General features: G+C 37.8%; 1 protein-coding gene across 2 annotated transcripts in view; it reads left to right on the forward strand.

Moving 5' to 3' along the window:
* Positions 1–25594, forward strand: part of LOC112042889 (DNA-binding protein D-ETS-3) — a 93263-nt gene that overhangs the window by 20643 nt on the left and 47026 nt on the right. Inside the window, exon 4 of one of the 2 annotated variants that reach the window (XM_024078075.2) lies at positions 24260–24328. In XM_024078075.2, the coding sequence (XP_023933843.1) occupies positions 24260–24328 (69 nt within the window). The remainder of the gene's footprint in view (positions 1–24259; positions 24329–25594) is intronic. The other variant, XM_024078076.2, reaches the window with a different exon arrangement.

The following is a 25594-nucleotide window of genomic DNA, read 5'->3' on the forward strand; positions in this document are numbered from 1 at the left end:
CCACTAATTCGGACGAGTATACAACAGGTATAGCGTTGTTGGGAGCCGGCACATCTGTCCAACTAAATCGTCCAACTAATAAATTGGACGCACAATTAAAAAGTGGTCCAACTATCGGCCGAGGCCGACTCATAGTATAGGCTTGTTATATCTACTGTGGTATAGGGCCGACTGCTCGACGGTCGTTAGTACGGTTCAGTGTTGCCAACCTCAAACAACTGAAAAACACCAACTCGCCAAAAATTAAAGAGTACCTTATGAAATGAAATTTATTGTTAAAATAAGACCTTTTACAATGGTGCTGAGGACACTGATTTAAGTTAGATAAACCTGTATCTCAAGATTTTGCCGTAGCCTGGATTAACAATAAAAAGGCATTCGACTCGGTGCCTCATTCGTGGCTCTTGAGGGTCCTTGAGCTGTACAAAATCATGTATAATAATAATAATAATACTTTATTTCAAGCTTCAATAGGCTCATAGTTATGTTAGTAAAAAATAGATTATTAATGTGTTAGTAACTTATAAACTACTAAACTATAGCACCCAAAAAGATTTCTTTTGTTTTTTTTATTTTTCATCAAAAGAGCAATTAGAGTGCTTTTTTTCGCATTTTCATGTACACGCACCGCGCTAGCAACACCGCGTCTGAAAGTCGACGGCTGCTATTATTTACAATAAAGTTGTCCAACTAAATTGTAAACGTTTCCAATTTTTAGTTGTCCGATAATCGGCCAACTAAAAATTGTTAGTGAGCGGTCACTCTTAATGATCATTCAATCACATTCAAGTGTCAATTGGAAATAAAGAGTAAAAGCATAGATTTACGATTCGGTACAAGAGTAAAAGTCTGTCATTTTTTTTATTTCATTCGAAAGATATCAAAAGTTTAAAAATGAAGTACTAAACAAAAGTTGCATAGTTGCCGCTCAACTGAAGAACGGCTGAACCGATTTGAACCGAGCTTAGAACTAGGAGACGGGTATAGGATACTTAAGTGTATATATGTATATTTTTTTGAAAACTTATGATTGGTTTGTTTGTTCGTTTTTTGTTTGTTAAGCTTGTTGTTACCAGATAAATGTTACTCCAAATGTTACTTCGCCGATTGGTTACCCCTGCGACGAGTTTTAAAAAAAATATATTTTTCTTCAAGAAACATACTTTAATTATGCCAATTATTTAACCAGATCCTTATTTATACATCATAATATTATCATCTCCATATACTTTTATACTGTATACGAAGGTATACCTGGGTTCTCGGGGCCGACGTTGGATTGCCAGGTGGGCATTCTTCTATAAAAACAGTCCTCCTGCCTGGATAAATATTTATACTGTAAAATAATAAATATATATAAACGGTTAGCTAAGGCAATATGAGCGGCAATAAATACAATAATTTTAAGCAAACATCACTTTTTAAGATTAGAGAGGGGATATGCAGCTTAGACCCACCACGCTCCAATGTGGGTTAGCTGGCTATGGCTGATAATGTTAAATTTATTATCGACCATCTCTGAGGCACGATGGTGTAACAGCTTCCCAAGCTGTGACTAACTGATTTTTTTTTAGATGAAAGAAAAATTTAGTATCTCATATAGCCCGACCCAGGAATCGAACTCAGGACCTTAAGATCTAAAACCGCATAGGCTATCCACTGGACCAACGAGGCAGTTTAAGTAAGCAAACAGATTTAAATAAAATTAATTAAACATATTCGTAGGAATGTCAAGTTAAAATAAGCGGTCGGTCGGATGCTTTCATTACATTATGGTTTACGTACGATATTATTTTTTATTTATACGAACCATTTTTTTGCAACCTAGTTCATCTTGATAATCATAGATGGCACTGAATGACGGTAGCTAACGTAGTACAATGTACCCTAACTAGATGGCGCTTTATTATTTGTCAAAGATGAATTCGTTTCTACGGAGAAAATTAAAGCCTTTTGTTATTTTTATTTATTGGGTTTGATTTTATGGGGATAAAAAGTAGTAAAATCCTATATTATGTTGCTCAATAACCTCCTCTATACTTTAGAGAAAGTCTCACTAAAATTGGTTTGACTGTACCAGAGATCACCCAAAACAAACAGACAGACAGGCAGACAATAATTTAAAAAATGGTTGTTTGTGTTTTAGCATCGTGTAAACACTTGGTTATATAATTGTAAGCATATTATGAAAACACAGTTATTTTGTAGTCATATACCTACGAATACCTACTTCGCACATCGATTACCTATCTTTCTTTAAAACGTTTCCAAATTAAAAAAAAGATATGGAAATGACATTATCTATCGACAGGTCACGGGCTAAAGATTTTTTTTAAATTTTGTATTTAAAAATAAATTATTTGTTTCTTTTAGTTGTTGATCGGATCTGTGATCTATTTTACTAGACTTGAATTATTGACGAAATAATATTGACCAAAAGGGAAAACAAGCGAATTTCATTATTTTTATACTGATCCGTATTCTGAAATAGTTTTTAGAAAGAAAAAACATTTATTTCAAAAAATTTTATTAATCTATTACACTACTGTAGTGCTTGATACTCAAACCACTTCGTTCGTTATCATTTTATCAACCCATATTCGGCTCACTGCTGAGCTCAAGTCTCCTCTCAGAATGAGAGGGGTTAGGCCAATAGTCCGCCACGCTGGCCCAGTGCGGATTGGCGGACTTCACACACGCAGAGCATTAAGAAAATTCTCTGGTATGCAGGTTTCCTCACGATGTTTTCCTTCAACGTTTGAGACACGTGATGTTTAATTTCTTAAAATGCACACAACTGAAAAGTTGGAGGCATGCCCCGGACCGGATTTGAACCCACGCCTTCCGGAAACGGAGGCAGAGATCCACTGGGCTACTCAGACCAATTCCAGACCTGTATCGCACTCATAGTCACGAACAAAATTGTCTGTCATTTTGTGAGGAAAACGAGCATAGATTTTGTATATATTATCTTATACTAAACTAGAAGTTTTTGCCCGTTTTTTAACCGACTTCAAAAAGGAGGAGGTTCTCAATTCGGTCGGTATTTTTTTTTTTTTTTTATGTATGTACACCGATTACTCAAAGACGCCTGGACCGATTTCAAAAATTCTTTTTTTGTTTGAAACTGTATAGTCCCCATTTGGTCCCATTGCCATCATGTCAAGATTTGATGATGGAATCCTGGAGAAATTGAGGGGAACTTTCGAAAATTATATGGGTGTTTAGTATGTTCGTATACTTTTCCATTTACAACTTTTAAGCACTACAAATTTATGAAGGTTTAAAATCGATCTGATGATGGAGCCATAAAACAGACGAGGGAACTCCTCGGCGATTTACAGCAGTTACCTTGTGTTTGGGCTTGATTGATTTGTATTAATGAGAACTTTCCACATAAATAGGTTGTGCCTGTCATTTAGGGGGTTGGTGATGAAGACCAAGGACAATTAAGGGAACTCCTTAACAGTTTACAGTAACTACCTTGTGTTTGGCCTTGATTAATTCGTATTGCTGAGAACTTTCTACCTAGATGAGTTGTATCTGTTATTAGGGGTCTGATGATGAAGACCAAGGTCAATTAAGGGAACTCCTTAACGGTTTACGGTAGCTACATTGTGCTTGGGCTTGATTAATTTGTATTGCTGAGAATTTTGTACCAAGATGGGTTGTGACTGTCATTAGGGGTCTGATGTATTCGTTTGAGATGAAATTTTACACTAAAAATGGAAAAATAATAAAAATTTTAATAAAAAAAATACAACCGACTTCAAAACCTAAAAACGTACCCACTAAACTAAAAAGTGAAAAATAACATCATAATATGTTCTACCTGCTGATCAGTATGAAGGCGGTGCTTAGCCGGTGTTGTCTTAATTTAAGCCATTTCTGACAGGATCACACGAAACGACACTGTCTGCAAAATCTAAATCTATAAGATATTCTTACATGGCTTGAATTAATACATCACCGGCTTAGCACCGCCTTCATACTGATCAGCAGGTAGAACATATTATGATGTTATTTTTCACTTTTTAGTTTAGTGGGTACGTTTTTAGGTTTTGAAGTCGGTTGTATTTTTTTTATTAAAATTTTTATTATTACACAATTCAATTACACAAAAAGGAATTTTTACGGAGCTCTTTAACCGACGAATACGATTACAACTATTTAACGTCGATTCTATGGAGACAGTTTTTATAATCGCATTAGATCGTTGATCATAAACTTTGACAGAAAAGTAACGTCTAGCGAGGCAGGTCCTATACAATAATTGGTCTGAGACTGGGCTATCACGAAGCTGCATGTATCAAGGAAATATTGGCGCTGATTTTCAGCTGACAATCTATTTAGAAGCGTCAGTGGTTGTAGAAAGAGAAGCATATGTAACATGGCTACACATCCTTGTCATTAGCTCTAATGTACACTGTAGGTACCTACTTAGACCACTTACAGACGAAATGGAACTTTTAAAGGTACAAAGGTAGTTTTAATCATATTATCAGCAGTTAGATTAGCGGTAGGAAGATATAAAGGGGCCATTGTAGTTGCGGGCACGCTCGGAAGCACCTCCCCCCTCCCCGCCCGCCGGCGCGGAAATGGCGGCGGGGAGCGGAGACAGTGACTTCCGGAGGTGAAGTTAGCGGTAGTAGGTGCAACAGAGACTATTGTCCGGGCAACGATCTACGAAACGAAAGACTAGCAAATCGACCTAATGTGATCCGACCCAATTCTTTTTTCGAACTCGCTTCTAGTGGCAGTTTGATACAGTGTGCCTAGTGGGAGTTTTCAATATTTTCATACTGTTACTATCACGTTGACAGTTGTGCAGTAGTGCCACTAGATGGCGCTGTTTCAATTCCTTATAAATTCGTGTTTACGTTACGTGACAGCAACAGTATAAAACTGCCACTAGGCCCTCTGTTACTGTCACGTAACGTAAACGCGAATTTCTAAGGAATTGAAAGTGCGCCATCTAGTGGCATTACTGCACAACTGTTTAAATTCCATATAAATACCATTACGTCAACGTGATAGTAACAGTATGAAAATATTGAAAACTCCCACTAGGCACACTGGTGTCTAAACCTAAACTAGACATCCTCCGTGGCACAGTGGTATAAGCGGTAGATTTACAAGACGGAGGTCCTGGGTTCGATCCCCGGCTGGGCCGATTGAGGTTTTCTTAATTGGTCCAGGTCTGGCTGGTGGCTTCGGCCGTGGCTAGTTACCACCCTACCGACAAAGACGTACCGCCAAGCGATTTAGCGTTCCGGTACGATGTCGTATAAATACCAAAAGGAGTGTGGATTTCATCCTACTCTTAACAAGTTAGCCCGCTTCCATCTTAGATTGCATCATAACTTACCATCAGGTGGGGTTGTAGTCAAGGGCTAACTTGTAGAGAATAAAAAAAAGGTGGTTACATCCCTAAACTATGTGCGCTGTAGCACGGTGCGAGTGACAGTTGCCTATGGCGTTCATAATACGTACTGTTATCGTGAATCGCAACAAACTTTAAGAATAAAACGAACTGTCACCCGCACCTTGCTACAGCGCACATAGCATAATTTTCATCGAATGTTGTCATCATAATCATCATCATCATCATATCAGTAGACGTCCAACGCAGGACATGGGCCTTTTGTAGGTAGGTACTTCGAAACATCATGATCCTGAACCGCCTGCATCCAGTGAATCACTGCGACTCGTTTACGACAAGTCAATCTTTCTGGTGGGTCGACCAATACTGCGTTTTCTAGTACGGGGTCGCCATTCCAGCATGTTAGGACCCCTACGTCCATCGGCTCTTCGAACTATGGGTCCTGCCCATTGCTACTTCAGCTTGAGCCACTTAAGCTTGAGCTTGACTTTGGTTCTTCTGCGGATCTCCTCATTTCTGATAACCCTCCTCATCATTCATCATAATCAGCCTAAACATTAATACCCCACAAGGCCAGTCCTTATAGGAAGCTTAGATTCAAAACACCACTGTAATGTCGCTTGTTTGTCGAATTTAACCTAATATATTCTTTCATAATTTCTCTAATATTATATATTATCAAATGCATCGATCGTAGATCGTTAGATGGGCCCCGAAGCGTCGCTCGTTGGTTTCGCAAACACTTACGCATGAAAAGTAACATCTTTCTCTTTCTCTGTATTTGTGTTGCAGCTTGTGTTTTTACATTTCCAAAATGAACACAAAGGCATAATTTGTTAAGGGATTAAACAAGAAAAAACAGTATTTTTTTTTAGGTCTAAGTCGACTCACAGCATGCGCTTGTTGCGTACTAAGATAAGATGTGCGTGCACTTCTTTGAGTAATGACATAACATTGAGCGTTCTTTAATATGGAGGGGCCTATCTAACGATTTATATCGATGATCAAATTTACCACATTTTCCTAGGCAGGTAGAAAAACACAAACGGAGAAGGAAACTCTTCATACTTCTACCACAAAGCTGCAAGATACGGGAAACGGTGGCATCTTCACGTGATTTTCATTCAGGCACCTGGCAATAACCGTTTCGTAAATTAAAGTATGGCGTCCTTCTCTTCCGGTGTCTGTGTTTCCTGCCACCTACAGTTTAAACACATTCAAGGCCAGGGTGATAAAGCATTTTCTAGGCAATGATGGGATAAGTACAAATATTGTACAACTTTTGCCCACGCAAACTGTTCCTCGCTCTATTAGACCTCACATCCTCTGGCTCTCCTGCCAACTCTTTCTCGTTGTAGTCACGCTCAAGCCTCTTTATCGTAATAAAAAAACGCGTTTCTCCTAATATTGTATGACTCTGTAATAATCACTATCCGATATTACAATATGAACATTAACCGAAGGCTTTTTTGGAGAACACACAAATCACCAACATAAAAAACCCAATTGAGAATTTCTTGGAAGAAAGAAAGCCCAATAATACGAGTTCTCAAATCTGCATTGCTTCCCAACTATATGATCCTGGTTTTTTTCTCAAAAACTTTACTCAGAGAGCATAATGCTATTGTAGCTTAGACTGTATATCCAGGGTTATTCAGACATCATTGACACACTCGTATAGCACGTCTATTACGTATAGTGTGCTACGCTTTGTACACTAACATAGCCTTCGAGGCACGAAGACAAGTTTCTATCCACTAGACAGAGTTTCTGATAATATAATGAAGCTGTTGTCACTATAGCCTTTAAGGCGAGCTTTTCCGCTCCAACTGACAACCGAGAGCTTCTCAATGTGTTGCTAGAATATCCTATCCTACTAATATTTTACAGGCGAAAGTTTGTGTGTAAGTGTGAAAGTGTGTGTGTAAGTATGTTTGTTTCTTTTGTTTTACACTGCGGCTACTGAAGCGATTTGGCTGAAATTTGGAATGGGAATAGATTTTACTCTGGATTAATACATCACACACTTTTCATCCCGGAAAAATCCACGGTTCCCGCGGGATTTGTGAAAAACTGAACTCCACGCGGACGAAGTCGCGGGCGTCCGCTAGTACATTTATAAAGCGAAAGTTCTCTCGTCACGAAATATCGAAAACAGCTTCACGTACAAAAATGAAATTTGGCAGGGAGGTAGTTTGTGCTTGTAGTTTTGTTTTAATTACATTATAAGCGGTGGATTTACAAGACGGAGGTCCTAGGTTCGATCCCCGGCTGGACCGATTGAGATATTCTTAATTCGTCTATTTCTGTCTGGTGGGAGGCTTCGGCCGTGCTAGTTACCACCCTATCGACAAAGACGTACCGCCAAGTGATTTAGTGTTCCGGTACGATGTCGTAGAAACCGAAAGGGTTATGGAGGTTTATCCTCCTCCTAACAATTTAACCCGCTTCCATCTTAGATTGCATCATCACTTACCATCAGGTGAGATTCCAATCAAGAGGGCTTACTTGTAAAGAATAAAAAAAATTGATAATCGGTTCAGTAGCCGCAGCGTAAAGGAGAAACAAACATACACATTTACACACATACCCTTATATACAAACTTTCGCCTTTATAATATTAGTGTGAAGTGTGATATAGGATACATCGATTTGTCATTAATTTCATCATCACGTAGATATTTCAAAAGGAAGAAAATATTAGATAATAAAAGGAATACGCGAACATCCAGCAGGCGTACTGCAGGCCCCTGGATAAATCGGGACTAATTCAAAACGGGCCGGCCCCGCCCCTCACCCTTTACCCCTCGCTCTAAGCTCATTTCCTGTGCGCCGCCTGCCTGAATTAATTTTAAATTAAGTGCGGATAAAGCTCCTAGCTGTCGAAGTTAGTAAATAAACACAAATATGGAATTTCATTTTATGGTTCCTTGAAATACCTTTAAAGTTTCATCACCATCATCATTAGTAGCCTTTTTTTATTCTTTACAAGTTAGCCCTTGACTGCAATCTCACCTGGCAAGTGATGATGCAATCTAAGATGGAAGCTAACTTGTTAGGGGGTGGATGAAAATCCACAACCCTTTCGGTTTCTACACGACATCGTACCGGATCGCTAAATCGCTTGGCGGTACGTCTTTGTCGGTAGGGTGGTAACTAGCCACGGCCGAAAGCCGCACCAGCCAGTCCTGGACCAATTAAGGAAACCTCAATCGGCCTAGCCGGAGATCGAACCCAGGACCTCTTGTAAATCCATGGAGGCCGTGTAAATATTATTTTAACAGCCCAGTACTAGGCCTACATACCTGATTATTTTCTTAATTCTCTACGTATGTGAAGTCTGTCAATCCGCATTGGGCCATCGTGGTGGACTAAGGTCTAACCGCTCTCATTCTGAGAAGACACTCGTACTCAACAGTGCGCCGAATATGGGCTGTTACTAGGCCAGGCCTCCCTCCATATAGACAAGGGCATATGATAGCTGGACAGGCGATGCTTCTGCGCTCGCCCAACCCCCCGGTGTCGTCGTCGTGATCCCGCAGGGAGCCAACGGCTCCCTACGGGAGCCTATACTCCATTAGAAAAAAAAACATACAGACAAATTGAGAACCTCCTCCTTTTTTTGAAATCGGTTAAAAAAAGATAGCTTTTAAACCGCCACAAGGCTTCAATGTGGGTTGGCGATATTAGATTGATATTAGATATTAGGCGATATTAAATTTAAACATGTTAAATTAACGGCCACTATCTGATGAGCTCTGATAGCCCAGTGTATAGGACCTCTACTGGGCAAGCACCTCCAACTTTTCGCTTATTGAATATCACGTGTCTCAAACGGTGAAGGAAATCATCGTGAGGAAACATGCATAGATACCAGAGAATTTTCTTAATTCTCTACGTGTGTGAAATCTGCCAATCCGCATTAGGCCAATGTGGTGGAGTAAGACCTAACCCCTATCATTCTGAGAGGAGATTCGAGCTCAGCAATGAACCAAATATTGGTTGATAATGGTGATGATAATAATCTGATGTTAATGATAATGCCATTGAAAGACGGCTTAACGTGCTATGATTTATGAAATAAATAACTTAAAATGGCTATGTGGTTAGTCTGTACGCCGTAGACGTAGGTGCGAGAGGATTACCAGCAAAATCTCTCTGTAATTTGCTTAAAGACTTTGGCCTCTCTAGAACTGCAGCAAGTTTTTTTTTTATTGAGAGAAAATACAATAACTACGGACTACGGAATCCTAAAAGACGCCAAATCTTACCGTTTAAACAAATTTTGCCATTTCTATGGCGAGTATCAATATAATTTTAATCAAGTTTTAATCAAAATAACTTTCACCGTAAAGAATCGGCTCCTATAAGGGTTGGTACACAACAGATAAACACGTATTCACTTTTTTTTTAATTTTATACATACTCGTAATTAATTTGAAATTTGACTTTATCCATGTCCATTTTTCATACTTACATTAAATAATCTAAAAGCAGCAGCAGAGTTGTGTGCGGCAAGTGTCGGAATAAAGTCTTATTGCGCTTTTTACGGTCTCCATTCGTTCAGAGCGTTTAACGCAGGATAAGGAAAAACGCGATACAAAATGCGATAACTAATTTGTTTGTTTCAAAATTGGACCCGTACGTTTAGGATAACATGTGTTTTTATTTTATTCTAAATAGACTTGACTACAACCATGCCTGGTAGAAAGCAATGATGAGGTCTATGTTGGAGCGCGCTTGGCATGAACATGCCTATTCACTCTTGTCTTGAAGGTGCACAAATTATGAGTGTTAGGAAACACTGAAGCCGGAAGGGCATTCCACATCTGCGCTGTTCTTATCAGGAACGTCGATGCGAAACGTTTTGTGCGAGTCGACTGGATATCGACAACAAAAGGATGCCAATTGTCCATAATTAATACATCATAAAGTATTATAAGACTGTGATTTCAAATCAAAAGTGTTTATACGAGTAGTTATTTACACGGCATAGGTCTTTTGCATGAACTTCCATGCACAATAGTCTAGAGCCACCAGCAAACCGTTTGATATCCTCTGTCCACCAAGTAGGAGGTCGACCAACACTGCGCTTTCCGGTGCGGGGTCGCCATTCTAGCACCTTGGGACCCCAACGTCCATCGGCTCTTCGTGCCCATTGCCACTTCAGCTTCGCAACTTACTGAGTTATGTCAGTAACTTTGGTTCGTCTGCGGATCTCCTCTTTTATGATTCGATCACGCAGAGAAACTCGAAGCATAGCTCGCTCCATCGCCTGAGTGTCTTTGAGCCTTCTAATAAGGCCCTTAGTTAGCGACCAAGTATGAACATTGTTATTATAAGAGACGAATATCTTAGCATTCCATGGATTCACCGTGCGGGTGCCGGATCCATCGCGTGGTAGAGAGAAAGACTCCAAGCAGAGTCCTGAACTTGTGACTACAGGATGTAGGTTTAAGGAATTCCTTGGCGATCGATCAACTCCCCGTTCTCTGCTCGTGTTGTTTTCCCTGCCTAGCCAAATTTGGTAAGATCCTATTACAGCAGCTTTGGATACTCGTTCTAATATAGAACTAGCTGCACTTCTAGAGAGGCCAAGGTCTTTTGTGGAGTTAAGTAAAACGTAATACACAATGTATTTCATTCAGGCACGCTGCACGCGAATATAATTACTGCAACAATAAATGCGTATTCAAGGTCACTCTGCGGAAGCTCAGTTTATGCACGTGGGCATAGGATTGACGCTAATAGCGCTGCCAAGGATAGTGGACCGTGGACCTTATGCGTACGTGTTAGTAATTTCCTGTCTCCAATCGCCTATATCAGTAGGGACTAGTAGGTGATGATTAATTAGTACTCCAAAATTATTCTATAAAAAATCGTCTGTAAAGTCGGTTTACTGACGATAGTTGAACGTAACAACGTCATAAGAAAATACAGATGGAATGGTTGCATTTTTCAAGAGAAAATGTTATTTTTTCTTAAATACTGCTTAATAATCTTCATAGACCAGAATATACTAGAACCCTAGAGCGAGGGAACGAAACATGACGTCATCTTTTTTCGAGTGTGCAGCCGGCTCCATCGAATTATAAGACGTTGTCACGTCAAAATATTGCTTATTTAACTCATACTAGTTTTAAGATTTTGCTACAATTGTAAAATAGCTTGAATTATTTGAATATTTTTTCACAATTGCTCTGACAAAGAGGTTAAAATAATATCCATATACGAGTATTTAAAATCGGCAACTTTTCTCAACTCTTTCTAGCTCTAAAGGTCAGCTACCTTTAGAGCAGGTAAGAGTAAATTAACTTCACTAGATGGCGTTGTTTTATAAGGTACGAAGTTCACCGGTACAGTTAGTAGTCTATCAGTGTACACTCACCCTTACATCAAGCACAGTCGGCGCGGAAACACGGCGCGGCAACGTCGCTTCTGCATCGATCATTTCAGCACTCACACACGCAAGCGTTTATACGTCACGCGTATACATATACGAACACACGTAAACCCATTCCATCACGCCTTGAGGTACTTCTAGTCAGGTCATGTTCATTATACTGACCTTTGATGGTGTATCACTGGACTTATTATGAATTGTAATGTATAATAATATTAAGAAGCTGAAGAGTTTGTTTGTTTGCTTGAACCATTTATCGAGGAAGGCTATAGGCTATATATTATCCCCATATTTCTACGGGAATGGGAACCACGCGAGTGAAACCGCGCTGCGTCAGCTAGTATGTGGTATAAATGTAAACGATTTTATTAGCTGATGGAGTATATAAAAGTTGCCTTCTTACTCGTAGTTCAGTGGTTTTCTTTCAGCCTATGTGGTTTTCGGCTTTGAGATATGAAATATTAAGATTTTCTTTCTCCTGTCAGCGATTTTCAGTTCAGCTTATTCACTATTTTGGTTTTTATTATCAATCTATTAAAATGAACATTAAATCAATTGACAGACTGTCATCTACATACTGTGTGATATCCACCAGTAAGCACCGGATGACATTTGTTACATAGAATCTAGCTTACGTACATATCAACTAGCTTACGTCATAGATAGTGAATTAGCCTGCAGAGTTTGAACTGTTACATCTCTGTACTTCGGTGAGTACGTTTCATCATCATCAACAACATCATGATCAACCCATATTCGGCTCACTGCTGAGCTCGAGTCTCCTCTCAGAATGAGAGGGGTTAGGCCAATAGTCCACCACGCTGGCCCAATGCGGATTGACAGACTTCACACACGCAGAGAATTAAGAAAAATCTCTGATATGCAGGTTTCCTCACGATGTTTTCCTTCACCGTTTGAGACACGTGATATTTTAATAATTTCTTAAAATGCACACAACTGAAAAGTTGGAGGTGCATGCCCCGGACTGGATTTGAACCCACACCCTCCGGAATCGGAGGTAGAAGTAATATCCACTGGGCTATCATGACTCCTACGTACGTTTAACCATAAGCAATGTTAATGATTTGAAAGTGATCGTTACAATATCAAACATATGGCGATACCATAAGCCCTAAGTCTAAGGGAGGAAGAAGTGGCGACCATCCGCTAGTTGCATATAAACGTGTAGGTATTTACCTATACAACGAGTAGTAGGGCTTAGAGAAAGATCGTAGACTCTTTCCGTCCTGCATCCGATCCGAATATGAGACGATTCGGAATAAAAAAAAACTTGCTACGAATCCGGATATCGATTTCACACTGTCCGTATCGACGGATATTGCCTACGTAGGCATTCTTTATTAAAGTTGTGTGAATTACAATGGAATCACAATGGAGAGCCGTGATAGCCCAGTGGATATGACATCTGCCTCCGATTCCGAAAGCTGTGGGTTCAAATCCAGTCCGGGGCATGCACCACAAACTTTTCAAATGTAAGCATTTTAAGAAATTAAATATCACGTGTCTCAAACGGTGAAAGAAAACATCGTGAGGAAACCTGCATACCAGAGAATTTTCTTAATTCTTCGCGTGTGTGAAGTCTGCCAATCTGCATTGGGCCAGCGTGGTGGACTATTGGCCTTACCCCTCTCATACTCGAGCTCAGCAGTGAGTATTTCGATTTCACATAATAAGAACCAGAATTAAAATTTTGTGAGAAATTTATTAAACATAAGCAGAAGTATTGGACATTTAATTTGTTAACAGTAACTTCGAATATATTATGTTTGCGTATGGAAGAGTTTTAAAAATTTTCCTTTGAAAGCTGCTGTCAAAGAGTATTTTCATTAAGGCCGGTTTTTCATTCCAGTTTCATTTGCAGTGGAATTTCATTGCAACCTATCGATTCCCAAGCTGAAACAGTTAAGCTTTATTTGAGACCGATGTTTAAATAAGAAATCCAATTTCGACACCAACAAAGTTGTTTTATATTAATTATTTGTACCTTTTTCGTGTATGAGTTTTTTTTCATTTGAAAGTTTATCAAATAAACCTCTCAGATCTGAGAACAATATTTTTTTTATTCTTTACAAGTTAGGCCTTGACTACAATCTGACCTGATGGCAAGTGATGATGCAATCTAAGATGGAATCGGGCTAACTTTTTAGGGGGAGGATGAAATCCACACCCCTATCGGTTTGTACACGACGTCGTACCGGAACGCTAAATCGCTTGGCGGTACGTCTTTGTCGGTGATAACTAGCCACGGCCAAAGCCTCCCACCAGCCTAACTTTCATTTTACTGATGGCTAAAAGTCTTCGAAAAATCTTATCTTATTCAATCTAATAAATAAATAACAAGGCACTTACTTGTACGATGCAAGGTGCTCCTAATAATAATAAAAATTATATTTAAAGCTTTAACATAAATGAAGCTAATCCGTAACTATATTATCTCAAAATAGATTTACTACATAATAAAAGGTAAATTAATTTCGTAAAAGCTCAAGTCAAATTTCAAAATGTAAACCTTACTCAATCTTAAACACAGCAAAATTTGTTTATATTAATGGTAATATCTGAAATACAATATAAAATTAAATTTTTATTTAAAATTAAAATTTTAAATAAAATTACAATATAAAATATAAATTTCCATTCCAAATTGTAGGCCGGATTTGGCGTCTATTTCAAACAATTTGAACGCACCAACCGACCAACACCGCGCTTTCCGGTGCGGGGTCGCCATTCCAGCACCTTGGGGCCCCAACGTCCATCGGCTCTTCGAACTATGTGGCCTGCCCATTACCACTTCAGCTTCGCGACTTGCTGAGCTATGTCAGTGACTTTGGTTCGTCTGCGGATCTCCTCATTTCTGATTCGATCACGCAGACAAACTCTAAGCATAGCTCGCTCCATCGCCCGCTGAGTGATTTTAAGCGTTCTAATAAAGCCCATAGTTAGCGGCCAAGCTTCGGATCAAATCTGTATACTACAACTATAACACCACACACAAATTAGTAGTTTTAACGCCTTTGATCTAAACTTGCTGTAATAATGTTTTATATCTCAAGGCATTCTGAACCCTATTTTATTAGCGTTAGTAGGGCATTAGTATGCTTAGATTGGTCTGTTGATGTCTATAAAGGGTGTCAAGGGGGGATGGATGGCGATGTAATGGTGTTTCGTATTAACACCATGCAAACACTGTAAGGGGTCGCTTCAACTTTACAAGATTTTCGGAGTGTCATCTCGTCTTTCTGCTACGTGACAAAACTTTAGAATTTCACAATTTTTACCGTATTCTGAAAATGGTTTTGGTGTTGTTACATAAAATAATACTTATAGATACCTCGCTGACCTAGAGCTTGTGAGACTGTGGATCGGTCCTCGGTTCGAGTCCTACTGGGCTATGAAAAATTAGGTATTTGTTTCTAAAAATTCTCAGTGGCAGATCAATATTGGACGTCAACTTCACCACTATAAATCTATACTGATATAAATACTTATATAAAATCCTGCCAAGTGGGTACCGGGCCATGCGCAGTGTAGGGTTCCGTAGATTAAATGAGTACTTTAAATCCTTTTATTGCAAAAATACCGATGGTGATACACATTACACACGCGAGAAAAATTGCCTCACTTTACATGTAGGGAAGGAACCCCAAAGTATTTATCTTTTTAATTTTTTACCATTTCATAGACGTGATAAATAAATATATACACATACAAAACGTTAATATTTTACAAACGGATCCCTAAATCGAAATATAGTGTGTCCAGATCCACAAAACTGTTTAAAGTTACCCGACACTGAGATTGAAATGAAAAAAAAATATATCCCCACTTTACATGTAGGGGAAGGGTCCTAAAAATATTTTTTCAAAAATTCATTTTACGGCTTTGTTGGCTTTTTTAATCTACATACCTACTCGAGCTAAAATACAGCTTTGTAGTCTTTGAACTAATCTACAGACAGACAGACAGACGGACATGGCGAAACTATAAGGGTTCCTTGTGAACTACATTATATTGACGTAATGGCATCATTAGAATTATGGTTTATTCTTTAAAATATTCAATGTCAATGTCAAATCCAATTAATTAATCACTGTACAAATAAGTGTGTGAATTGATTATTGTAAATTACAATGTTTTTTATAATGATATTGCAAGCTGTAAGGCGGAATTTGGTGTCTATTTCAATAAGATCTGACTGTAAACTGAATTTGCAATAAATAAATTTTGATTTGATTTGATTTGACTACAGAACCCTAAAAAAAAGTATAAACACCCGCATTCTACGCGGACGAAGTTAGCTAGTACTCCGTATAAAACGATAAAGACAAACATTCTCACCCTCAATCTTCCAACCATCATCAAAGCATCGTGGGTATTCGATATAAAACAAATTCACAAGAGTTCAGTTTATTTATGTCACTTTTATTCTCCTTGTAACAAAATTATAAATTTACAGAATTATCAATGACGTCTTCATTCTATACAATTTTTCCTTCAGGAAATAAATCGACGGCGAATTCTTCTAGTGAAAAATGCCCCAGTTATGAGATAACCTTTCGATATTGCCCCGTATTTCAATATTGACTATGGACTCACAGTTCCAACGCCCGGTAACATTGCTTTTGTTCTCTTTAATTTTTCGTATTCGGTACATTGAAACAAAAAAAAGCGGGCCGTGTTGAATAGGTTTCATTTTATATAAAATTGCGCCACTGTGGCCCCTATCTTGATGATTGTCCATATAATTGGTTGAATTTTAGACGTATTGTTCGTATTCACCGTTTCACGCCACGTATTTGAAATGAAAATTCACTTGGATTTGGTTAAAATTATGTTTTTGTCCAAACATAACGACTGGACCGTATTGCTTAATGACAAACATGGTTCTCCAAAATTATTTTGGACATTCTAATTAATGAAATCCTTTAATTTAGTTCCATTATGGTATGGTTATCTAGGATATGTATGGTGCAATTATTGCATAACAACAAGTATAGCTCAATATGGAGCTATTAGGATAATAAGAAGCATTTCAATGAAATAGAGCAATTGATTCGGCAATAAATATAGTTTGAACCATATTTTTTAAAAACACTGTGTCGCGCTTGTATGAAAATACATATAAACAATGAGCACATAGTTTATTTCCATATATTATTTTTTAAAAAGAATAACTAACAGCTTTTTCTTAGTATTTTTGTATTTGCAATAAATAATCTATCTACAAAGAATTGATCTAAAACGAACGTCATCAATGATTATAATCCAAATTAACATTCCGATAAAAACAAACATATATAGAAACGAAATAACTTTAAATAGCTTAAAAAACTAAAATAATACGCTTATAGCATTTTTGTATTCCTGACAGCAAACTCTTTCATTTGATATCCATATCATGGGGGTGAATTTCAAACAGCCAGTCCGCCATCTTGGGGATGCCGCCATATTGGATTTGTAATGACGTTTCTTAGCTAGTCATATATTGTCATCAGAAATCAGAGCGTGTGCAAAATTTCATGCTAATCGAAAACCGGGAAGTGGGTCAAATTAAGATTCCAAGATTTTCTTACACACATGGTTACAAGTGAAGCTAATATAAAGCGTGTAAAAAGGATTTGAACCTACGGGATATTTAAAAATATTGTTTTAAATTGTATAAAATGATGATTTAGCTCAACCTAGAAATTTCAAAAGTCATTGTGAACCTAGCTGAAATAATCGTAAGTTATTAAAAAAATATTTAAAATGAATAGTTGAACAAACATTTTTATACTATCATAAATAATAAACATGCATAAATTGTCTTTCATTGAATAACTTCTTGTATTGCGAGTGTATCGTTGAGATTCCTAAACCTAGAAACAATAAACACGCTACCCTATTCAAAGCGATGCTGAGCGTGTCAAGTTGTAATATACACTATAACATGCATATTACAACTTAACGAGATTACAATCTATTCCCACATAAATCTGTTTCATGTACGAACTCATAAGCGAATGAAGAATATTCAAAATTAAAAAAAAAATAAGATAAGTGTGAATTGGACCTAAACATCGTCAGCTAAAAACGTGTAGGTGACAGATTTCATTATAAAAACGCAAGACGAAAGCGCACAAATATGGAACGCTGTGTTCCGACGTCGTTGCAAGCGCACCGAGTTCCAAGCTTTAGAGTCATAAAGGCAAGCCAACTTCGATTCTCCTCGGCGTAATAATCGCAACAAAAAGAACTGAAAGCGACACAAAGCTTTCAATTTTCGGCAAACCATCGTCGGATAAGCTCGCTAACAGGCTGTCGCGGGCCACAAAGCGCAGTGATTACCAGCGCCGTCGAAGCACCTCGTCATTATCTCCCACCCTGTTTATTTTTCTCTGATAAAGATTAGCCGGAGTGTTTCCCTATTGGCGAGGCGTGTAGCGAGGGTGCGAGAGGCGGTCCGTGGGCGGACGCGCGGGCCCCGCCTCTGCTGGGAGACTTCGAGTCGTTCTCTGGTCTCCGAGGGTGTCGGTAGGACCATGTGTATCCGTGCCATGCATCCGTTCTAACCGCGCCATGCTCGACATCAAAGGCTCCGCCGACTACCTCAGTCGGACGGGCACGTTTACCAACTTCTCGATGCTTTTCGCCGGTGAATATTTGCATATGCATATTTTTCGTGTGATTGTGGTGTGCAGTGCCGCTTTAGTGACTACGGTCCGATTTTCATGCAATTATTATGTTTATTATTTAAGTCGACCCGTGTGCCGTAAGTACAGCCCTATGTCAATAGCCAATGTTCTTGTAACGAGGTGTCGGTGTTGTATTACATTCTACCAGTGCTGTAAGTTACACAAAATACATTTCACATAACTGCGAGCTTTGGTGGAAGATAACTTGGACAAAGTTTTTAAATGTTTTAGACCGTACACCTACGATATTACCGTCAAGCGGTTCGTGTTTTCAACTGACGAAAGACAGAGAGAAGGTTAATTCAACGTGTATATTTTTATTTCATGAACACGTGTTACTTTTCACTGTCTGGTCAAACTTTGATATTTTTTTTTAAATTAGAACAGGTACATTTCGAATTTGGTACCATATACATTATATATTAATAATCCAGTAATAAAACGGGGGATAATTAATTCTTAACCCATTAATTGTAAAATAAAACCACACATAACTTTTTATAGTGTAGTCCAATTTTGATAATTCTTTTTTTGTTAGATAGGACTTCTAAAGTACCATAATAGTTTAAAAAAGAAGTTTCTACCCTGAGGGTGGGAAAATAAGGGTTATATTCATCACTAGCCGACGCCTTGCAGTTTCACGCGCTTTCCGTGAGAATTCGAGGATAAAATATAGCCTATCACACAAATTACGGGGCTTTCTATCGGGGATCTACTAAATTGATTTTGAAAATTCATTTAACAAGAATTTTCAAAATCAATTTAGTAGATCCAGAGATTACATACAATAACTACCACAAACTTTACCTACTTTACTATATTTTAAAAGACGCCCCGTGGTTTTACCCCTGAGAATATGGGGTTAAAATATAACCTATGACACTAACACATAACGTGGCTTTCTAGTGTTAAAAGAATTTTTAACTTGGTTTACTAGATCCAGAGTTTACCCCATGCAATACCACAAACTTTACCTTTTTATAATACCTTAGCAGACGCCCCGCGATTTCACTTGTGTAGTTTTAGTTTAAAGAAGTATAGATTCACAAAGTCGGATGATGATTGCTGAGTAGCATTAATACAAACAAGAAAGAATTAATTGAATAGGTACACTAAAAATCCAAAATAATTATTAAAAAAACAAAAATATAACAGACTTCAAAACATTAACGTACCCAGGAAAAATAACATAATATATAATATTTTCTACCTATTGATCACTTTGGAGTCGGAGTAAATTTTTTAGTTTCACGGGTACGCTTGATGCTTTAAAGTCGGTTGTATTAAAAAATCGGTTGTCTGTAAAGTCGGTTTACTGACGATAGTTACTTAGATAGAACGTGACAACGTGATATGAAAATATTGATGGAATGGTTGCATTTTTCAAAAGAAAACGTTCGTTTAAAGTACTGTTTAATAATCTTCATAGACCAGAATATACTTTATTTCTTGTAAAAAAAGCAACCCTAGAGCGAAGGAACGACGCATGACGTCATCTTTTTTCGAATTTGCAGCTCCATCGAATTATAAGACGTCACGTCAAAAAATATGTATACGTATGCTACATCCGTTTTATATAATCTTGATATATTCCGCATACGACGCGATGCATCCGATACCTATTTGCCGATAGTTCGCTCGGATTTAGCTGTTCACACACTGACTCAATTAAACTGTCTGATGGTTGTTGGTACGCACACTATCCAAACAAACGGTCGATTGCTTGGAACTAATTAACTAGTTACTCGTAATTATCGGTATTTGAATTAAACACAAGAGCTTTAATAAGAATAAATACAATTTGCTTATAAATATTACAATTGCTTTTAGAACGGAAGTAAAATTTCTCTTGATTCTTTATCAATAGGAGAAATGTTCAAGCTCACATCAGAGCGATTCTTTGGTAAAGCTTGGGTCTTTTTTTAATTCATTATATCAAATTATCTCTATAAAATCTCCTGCTTCCTCTATTCTTATAATTATATGGAGATGATAAGTATGTACAAATAAGAATCTGGTTAACTAATTGGTTTAATAAAAGTAGTTATTTTTATTGTTGTTGAAGAAAACATTTTTTTTATCACTCTTTTGCTCAAAAACTTCGCTGGTCAGTATAAACATTTAAAGCTGTATTAATTTTTCTTTTACGAACAAGCATAACAAACAAGAAAACGGACAAACAAACCAATCATAAGTCTTCAAAAAATGTCATAAAAATCAAGCTGTATGATCAAAGGTCATTGCTTTTCCTCGTTGGCGACAAATTAAAGATGAATTAAAATGTTGTAAATGTAGCAAGCAAACTTTTTTTGATAAATAATGATTTCATTATTATAGTAGAATTATCAAGTTTTTAGGTATAAGTAAATTGCCGCGTGGCTAGGGTAGGCCAGTGGTCTTAGGCCTATGCAGTATGCGCTACGAAATGCTCGTAGCACATGCTACGGTATCGGAAATACTACGCTTCAGTGGGTAAAATCCATGAAACTTAGGCCTATGGTTTAAACATAATGAGCAACTTTTATTTATACTATTTTATAGAACTTTGTCACATGAGTAATTAGTTATGTAAGTTTGGCCCGACTACTAAGAATAACGGTGAATTAAAACATCGTGAGGAAACCTGCATACCAGAGAATTTTCTTAATTCTCTGCCTGTGCGAAGTCTGCCAATCCGCATTGGGCCAGCGTGGTGGACTATTGGCCTAATCCCTCTCATTCAGAGAGGAGACTCAGCAGTGAGCCGAATATGGGTTGATAACGACGACTAAGAATAAGCTATTAAACTTTGCAATCATACTTATACTATAAAATATCTACTTAAAATAGTTGATGAATTGACTTAAAATAGTTGCTCTGATCTAAACTATCTTTTGTTTTACTATTTATATTTTTTTGCTTGATATTTTACCTTGACCTTGATCCGAAGTCACATATGGTAATCACTGGGCCGATGAGTCACTTCATACTATACTATGATATACTATTTTATATAGGTAAAATTTGCGAGTTTATGAAATTGTTGGGGATAATCTTTTTTTTAATCTTCACGTTAGCCCCAGACAGCAAACTCACCTGATGGTAAGTGATGATGCAATCTAAGAGGAGAGATTGTAGTCAAAGGTTAACTTGTAAAGAAAAAAAAAATGAAATAAAAGAAATGTAACATCTATCTATACTTATAATAAATCTGTAGAGAGGTCAATTCTGTACATGAAATATATTTCCAAAATAACCATCAAGGGGTGATTAGTGGTCGATACTGATGCGAAAAATGCAATCAGTAAAATTTTTGTCTGTCTGTCTGTCTGTCTGTCTGTATGTTCTTTATAGAAACAAAAACTACTCGACAGATTTAAACGAAACTTGGTACAATTATTCTTCATACTCCTGGGCAGGTTATAGTATACTTTTCATTACGCTACCGTCAATAGGAGCAGAGCAGTGAAGGGAAATGTTGAGAAAACGGGAGAAGTTACTCCATTTTTTAAGCTTCCGTCGCCGTCGCATTGTCCCTACCATAGGGGTAGTAGGATAGGGGTAGTAGGATAGGGGTAGGGTAGGGGTAAGGTAGGGGTAGGGTAGGGTAGGGGTAGGCGTAGTAGTAGAGTTTCACGCAGACGAAGTCGCGGGCGTCCGCTAGTAAATGAATAAATGAAGTAAATAAAATAAAACTCAAAGAAATCAAGAAGAGTTTCACGCAGACGAAGTCGCGGGCGTCCGCTAGTAAATGAATAAATGAAGTAAATAAAATGATACTATATATACTCAAAGAAATCAAGAACTTTCCCTTTTTTAGTTGGTTAAAATGGCAAGGGACGAACCTCAGACACGCGTTATACTTGCAAAAAACACAGAACGCTTCCACAAAGTGACACCCTCACCATCTTCACAGCTTATAACGGCTTTAGAGAGCGTAATGATTCTGTTATAGCTTCATCCTTTAATCACTCTCTCTTGACGACTCTTATACACTTGTAGGGTGTTTTCACCGTGACTAGCTATTGTTATAAGCTATTTATAACACATTTTCTCGTAATGTATCTGTTATTTCAACAATTTTAATATTGTAATGTATCATTACGCACATGTGCTGCAATGTAAAATAAAATGCACATGTTCTGTAATGTAATATAAAAACTTTATCATCCGTCTAAAAACGAACGGTACTTTTCTGAACCTTAGCAAAAAGTTTTTATGTCAGAAAAGTGCTCAACATTTTATGAATAAAATTAACTTTGTAAGATAAAATATATTAAATAAACATTTAATTATTTAATTTTAATAATTATATTAATTTACTTTCTTAGTAATACTGGCTGTTTTGGTGCATTTGCCTAAAAAACGCTGGTGCTCGCACTTCGCTATCTGTGTAAATTTGTAAAAATGGCAGCGTTACAAAATGTCATCAAATGGAAAACAGACGTAGATGCAAATTAATTTTCAGAAAGTGTGTTCAAAGTGTGTTTCCTCGCAAATGTGTTATAAAACGTCCTATGACATACGTGCGCTTTGATAATTACAGCCTCTGCTTCCTTACTATAGCTCTCGCCTTTAGCTCGAGCTGCAATATCGCCTCGGCTGTAATTTTCAACTTACCGTTTTCAGAGTTAATATTAATAATTATTACAACAAATAACTTTTTCACTACTTTTGCTCAAAAACATTGCCATATTACCACTCCACAGCGGAGATAAACAAATTCAGACTCTATGAGCCAAAGTAATTGTTTTTTTTTAATTTTTGTCTGTTACGAGTACTAGTCTACTATAAAACTAAGCTGCGAGGCAACATACACCTATTTAGACAGTCGATCTGAAATAGTAAACTCCATTCATGCGTCGGAACGACACACACATTTTTTTTTTTGACCTGACCCGGGATTCCAACCTTAGACCTCATTGTCAGTAGCTGAACCAGCTAACACGGGACCAATGAGGCAGTTGTCATCATCATCACAAGCTTGCGTTTACAAAACTGTCTCTAATAGGAATGTTTATGAAAAAGCTCTTAGGTCTTACAAATCGAAATCGCAATCGAGTTTTAAGCCCTGCCTCCTGTATTAGTTATTACTGTGTTACAGCAGGCAGTATCTTACCCATTTTCAATGCTACAATAGCAATTAAATAAAATATAAACAATTTACAATTTCAGTTATAAAAACAAAAATTGGCTATTACGAGTACGAGTAATTGACTGCGGTCTCGCATGATGGATATGAAATATCTATTTTTATTGAGAAAGAATACAATAAGGAACTTAAGCTAACTTATCCTAATAACTAAACAAATCATGCCCACGTGGAATGGTAGCAAGAATACTGGCTGCATTTCCTGGACAGCCATGCTGATCCTTTGCGCAAAACATGAGCCAATTATCTATTTGAAGCTTCTGTCTCGTCCAAAAGAATCTTATTTTCGGTTCGGAGTTGTAAAATTAATGGTTTTACACTTCCGTCGTCTATTATTATTATTATTAACAACTGATAGTGATGTATTGATCACTAACGGCCAGTTTCTTCATCGTAAGTAACAGTCAAAGTAACGTCGTAAAGCAAAAGGGACGGTCTTAATCACGGAATAATAGTCTTCTTTACTACTTACTACTTCTACTGTTACTTTAGCTTTACATGAAGAAATTGGCTGTAACTGAGTTGATGTTGAGACTTGTTTGTCTCTGACAGTGATCAATACATCACTGTCATAGTCCAGATCCCCCTGTCTATCAAAATAATGATGTTGGAAAAACTATCTCAAAGAAAATAATTTCTTTTTCAAGTTCCAGATGCATCATACAAGTCAACGGCGTCGTGGTCTTCACCAAGCACATCCGGACCAGGTGCCTCAGGTGAGATATTTGTACCACTTTGTAACCATCACTTTCATCATCATCATCATATCCGCCGATGAACGTCCACTGCAAGACATAGGCCTTTTGTAGGGACTTCCAAACATCACTATACTGAGCCACTTGCATCCAGCGAATCCCTGCGACTCGCTTGACCATCACTTTATACCTATGAAATCAACCGCTTGGTTGCATTTAATATTACGTATTTTATAAGTAAAAACATAACAATTACCGAATCACGCCTGTGAACCGATAAAGCTGTGAAAAAAATCAAACTACGTAAAAGTTGTTTTTCCTATTATATTGTCACTTGATTTAAAATCTATAAAATACTTTCAGTTAACCTACACCTCCTGCGTGAGTCATAATCCTCATGTATGAGGGTTGCGACCACCTCCATCTCTGGTCTTTGTCCTTAGGTTGTTATTCCATCTTTTTCTATCTCCGGCTACGCGAAGAGCATCGTAAACAGTGGACTCAAGTGTAGTGCGGACCTGCTAGGCTATTCTGTAACGATATTTTTATAACTCGCTAGTGCGAGTTTCGAATTCACCACTATCTCTCTCTGTTTAACACGATATAATAGAATGAGCAAGATAGCAGTGAATTTGAAACTCGCACTTGCGAGTTATACAAAACATCGTTAGAGAATAGCCGTGCTGGTCGGACCAACGCATCAGGCTGCGCCCCCACGGGCTTTTCCTTCCACCTTGCCAGTAATAACCAATTTTCCCAGATTATCTCCGTCTTTCCTGGCAATGTGTCCGAAGTACTCTAAAATACGCTTGAGATATATGGTAGAGTCTTATTTTTACTTTGAGTTTGGCAAGTATTTGGCGTAAGTCAGAAATGCAGTCCATGGAATCCGGAGCATTTTCCCCCAACACCACATTCTCCTTCGTCTCCGTCAATCCTTTTGCGGTCTGCAGATTTTAGGGTCCACGTCTCATGTTAATTTTGTGGCTGACCGTTTCTTTTTCCACCTATGCATAGCTTGCCTGGTTTGAGAAATCCTCTAACATTCCATATACGCTGGTGTTCGCGTATGTTTAGAGGTGATTGATACGCTTGCTGCTTCTCCGTACGGAGCTTCGGTTGCATATTTCACACCATCCAGCCCGGGTACCGAATGGCGCCGAGTATTAATTAGTCAGATTGTCCAATAAATCTCTCACTTTCATTGTTGATGTGATGGTTTTCTTGAAAATATAATCACGGTGGGTTTCCTCGTCCTTCCGCATCAGTCTTTTAGTGGTCATTTAC

Source organism: Bicyclus anynana, chromosome Z (genome assembly GCF_947172395.1).
Source record: "Bicyclus anynana chromosome Z, ilBicAnyn1.1, whole genome shotgun sequence".
NCBI classification, from domain to species: Eukaryota; Metazoa; Arthropoda; class Insecta; order Lepidoptera; family Nymphalidae; genus Bicyclus; species Bicyclus anynana.